Source organism: Meleagris gallopavo, chromosome 3 (genome assembly GCF_000146605.3).
Source record: "Meleagris gallopavo isolate NT-WF06-2002-E0010 breed Aviagen turkey brand Nicholas breeding stock chromosome 3, Turkey_5.1, whole genome shotgun sequence".
Lineage (NCBI taxonomy): Eukaryota > Metazoa > Chordata > Aves > Galliformes > Phasianidae > Meleagris > Meleagris gallopavo.
Window position 1 is genome coordinate 32,741,827 of NC_015013.2, and position 3,198 is coordinate 32,745,024.

At 36.3% G+C, this 3,198-nt stretch overlaps 1 protein-coding gene across 1 annotated transcript; it reads right to left on the minus strand.

The window, feature by feature from the left end:
- Positions 1-202: 202 nt before the first annotated feature.
- Positions 203-3,110, minus strand: LOC104910193 (mesoderm induction early response protein 3-like). The gene is made up of 2 exons (XM_010708620.2): positions 2,967-3,110; positions 203-2,887 (listed from the first exon to the last, which is right to left on the minus strand). The coding sequence occupies exons 1-2, from the start codon at positions 3,103-3,105 to the stop codon at positions 2,430-2,432; spliced, it is 597 nt and encodes a 198-aa protein (XP_010706922.1). The 5' UTR covers positions 3,106-3,110; the 3' UTR covers positions 203-2,429.
- Between the last annotated feature and the right edge of the window lie 88 nt (positions 3,111-3,198).

Below are 3,198 nucleotides of genomic sequence, written 5' to 3' on the forward strand. Positions count from 1 at the left end.
TATAATTTCCTGAGTTTTAGTCAAAAGTCTTATTAAATAACTAAAGTGTTCATTCAAACTTGCTGACAACCCAAAACCTTAGACAAGCCTCTGTCTACATTAAAATCCCAGCACTGCATAGGTGAATATATTACTGCATCAACTAATAAGAATGGGCATATTCTGGTAAGCACAATTGGTCTAAGTCATCTTTGTATGATGGTTTTTTTTTTTTTTTTATACATACCAGCCACTCACTGTAAGTTCATAGTGAAATTTGAACGTGTAACAATGAAGGATTATGGCCAGTATTTCTTACAAAGTTACATAAAATGTGTTGATTCATAAACAAAAAAAAACAAGGTACAAAGTTCAGCACAAAACAGCAATGAGAAGCTGACAACTTGACTAAATAACATCAGACTACAACAGAGGGCCAAGGCTACCCATTATTTACTGTGTAAACATTAGAATTACTTATTTCAGATGCATAAGCTAAGAACTGATAAAATTCTCTACTTTTGTCCACTGTGCAAAACTAATTCAGTTTTAATATGGTAATGCACTACTGCATAAACACTTAAAATCTTCATTACAATGCTGTAAAGAAAATTCTCTATTCTCCATCTAAAACTCAATGCCAATGCAGTTCATAGTATGCATAATAAATATCCTCTTTCCCTTCTAATATTAAGTCACTACTTCCTAAATACTCAACAAGACCTTGAAGTAATTATACAAATATTAGCGAAGCAAATTTAATCACTTAAATAATAAAAACAAATTAGTGGCAATTAAACATATAACACAAGCAGTGCAAAAAAAAAAATTATGAAGAAAAAGCAGTAATTTTACTGAAATAAGGTTCAGATTATCAGTTAAATAACTTTTAAGTTGTATGCTACAACATGTTACAAGCCAATACCATGTTTGGTTCAACTCTCCCACAAGAATTAGAACAAGCATTTGCAAGATAATCTTTCTGGATAGCTAACTTGCACTCAGTGTTCAAAATAAAAATTTACTGAGATAGTTAGCTTATAAGAAGCATTTCTACTCGATCTTTTCCTATTTCACCAAGGTAGCAAAGTGCCATTTTTCAGCCAATGACTTTGCCAAAACAAATAAACACAATCCATGCTGGGTAGAAGGTTTTAGATACATACAAGGTTCCACTATTTTGATATAAACTAGATAGACTCCCAAAACCATGACGCTTTCAACTGCAGTGCTCCTAACAATTTAAGATGCCTTCCAAATCATAGACTGCTTAGTGGTAAATCCTTAACTGTGCAGACTGTAGCTTTACACATCAGCTGTCTTTGGAAAGTTACATTACAGAATTATATTACTCTTTAAAGCTGTAGACAAAACCCAGGAAAATACAACACCCTGAAATGACTCAGTTTAAGCCAGCATTCTGCTCATAAAGAAGTGAAATTGCTTCTGACAAGTTCTTGACAATACCAAAGTATTCACAAGCAGACCAATAGCAACATACAAAAACAATACCAGAACTCATCCAACAGGAAAGAGAAACCCCTAACCATACAACATCCCTTTGCAAAAAGCAACCTAAACCCAAGAGATGGTGGCCCTTATATAAGCCAAGAGTGGCTCCACCCTAGGTCCACCCTTTCCGGTCACATGGGGAGCACGGGTGCAAACAATTTGCCTGTGCTCCCTAGGCCAGCCACACCTCTTTACCAGGTGCTCAATCACCAGTTCAAGCCCTGACCTAACAGTTCCCCTACAGCCAGTAAGTTTTAAGTACGCAGACACCTCTAGCAGTATCATTACTTGTATAAGGTAGCCATGGCCTATAATTTTGTAACAGCATCCAAGCGTACATCTTTGTACTTTACTCATGTTAAGTCCCTTGTGCTAGCTTCCACCAAGATGAAGTTGCTGTTTTGTAAATTGAAGTGCTCTAGTTCAGTATCACATGAGAGGAGGTTTCATTTAAAAATCATCCTTGTGTGTTTGTGCAGTTTAAATTGAAGAAAGCAATCCCTGCCTTTATAAGAAAAAATGCTACATTGTGCAGGGGTCAGGATTAGTACCTGTAAACACTGTTATTCCACTGCATTCATCACAGCAAAAATAATTTAAACTAAAAAGCCACTTCAACCAGTTCAGAACTTCTGTGCTGGTTTTGAAACGGTGGCTTCTGTCTACAGGCTTTAAAAAAAAAATTGGAACAGAGCTTCAAACTGCACCACAGAATTGTTTTAGTCTCAAACTCTGTCAAATGTTGTATGACATTTCCTCATTTATGGACTGAAAAAAGAAATTACTCTTGATAAATCAAGATATAGTTCTATACATACAAAGACATCACTGATGTCATAAAGTTCATATTTCCAGTGAAAGACTAAGCAAACCTGATAGCTCTCATCAAGTTTACTACTACTGTATGAAGTACCCACTGTTTGTTTCATTTTCAACAGTCATTCTGAGTGAAGGGCAGTATGTTGGTGTAGAGCATGGGTGTTGATAAAACCATTTGCATCATTTGTAGATAGACTGCTGAAGTCAGCCACTGAAACAGCCATTTTGGCAGTTGTAATATGATGTGTGTGATTCTCAAAGTCCACACCAAGGTTATTTACAGAGACATCATTCATGAAAGATTCTGGGACAGCAATTCCCATTTTCAGTCTCTTTGCAGATCTTTCCGTTTCCTCACTGCACGTATTCATTGAGTTTAGCTCTGAATGATAAAAGCCAGTCTCAAATAAATTAAAACAATCACTTTCACCACTGCTAGGCAAGTTGAGCAATTCTTCTGTTCCAACAGGCACATGATTAACTGCTGCTCGGGATAAGCTGTCCATAGGAGAAAAGGCATCATCCAGGCAGTTCACATCTGAAGTGTGGCAGACTGCATTTACGCTATTTGTCAATGCTGTAAAAAACAGATGAACACAAATATAAATGAAATAGTTTATGTAGTCACAACAGAAAGATATTTTCCCTTGATTTACCTTTCAATTCATTGGCAGTGATAGAGTTCAGAATGCTTAGCTGTTGATCAGGGATGGTTTCTGTTCGATTATTAGATGTCAAGGCTGAAGAATGCACTGCTCCACCAAGGGCTTCTGCTTCATCTACCAAATGATCCATGTAATCCCTAAAAGAATATTACACCCATAAGTGGTTATTTAATATTAAATCACGGCCTAAAATGATTTAATTTCAGTTGTCACAGCCACTGCA

Excerpts from the sequence above, each read along its gene's own strand:
- LOC104910193 (XM_010708620.2), bottom strand. The coding sequence starts at position 3,105 with ATGGATCATTTGGTAGATGAAGCAGAAGCCCTTGGTGGAGCAGTGCAT. Across the intron at positions 2,888-2,966 it reads CACTGCCAATGAATTGAAAG|CATTGACAAATAGCGTAAAT; the intron begins GTAAATCAAGGG and ends TGTTTTTTACAG.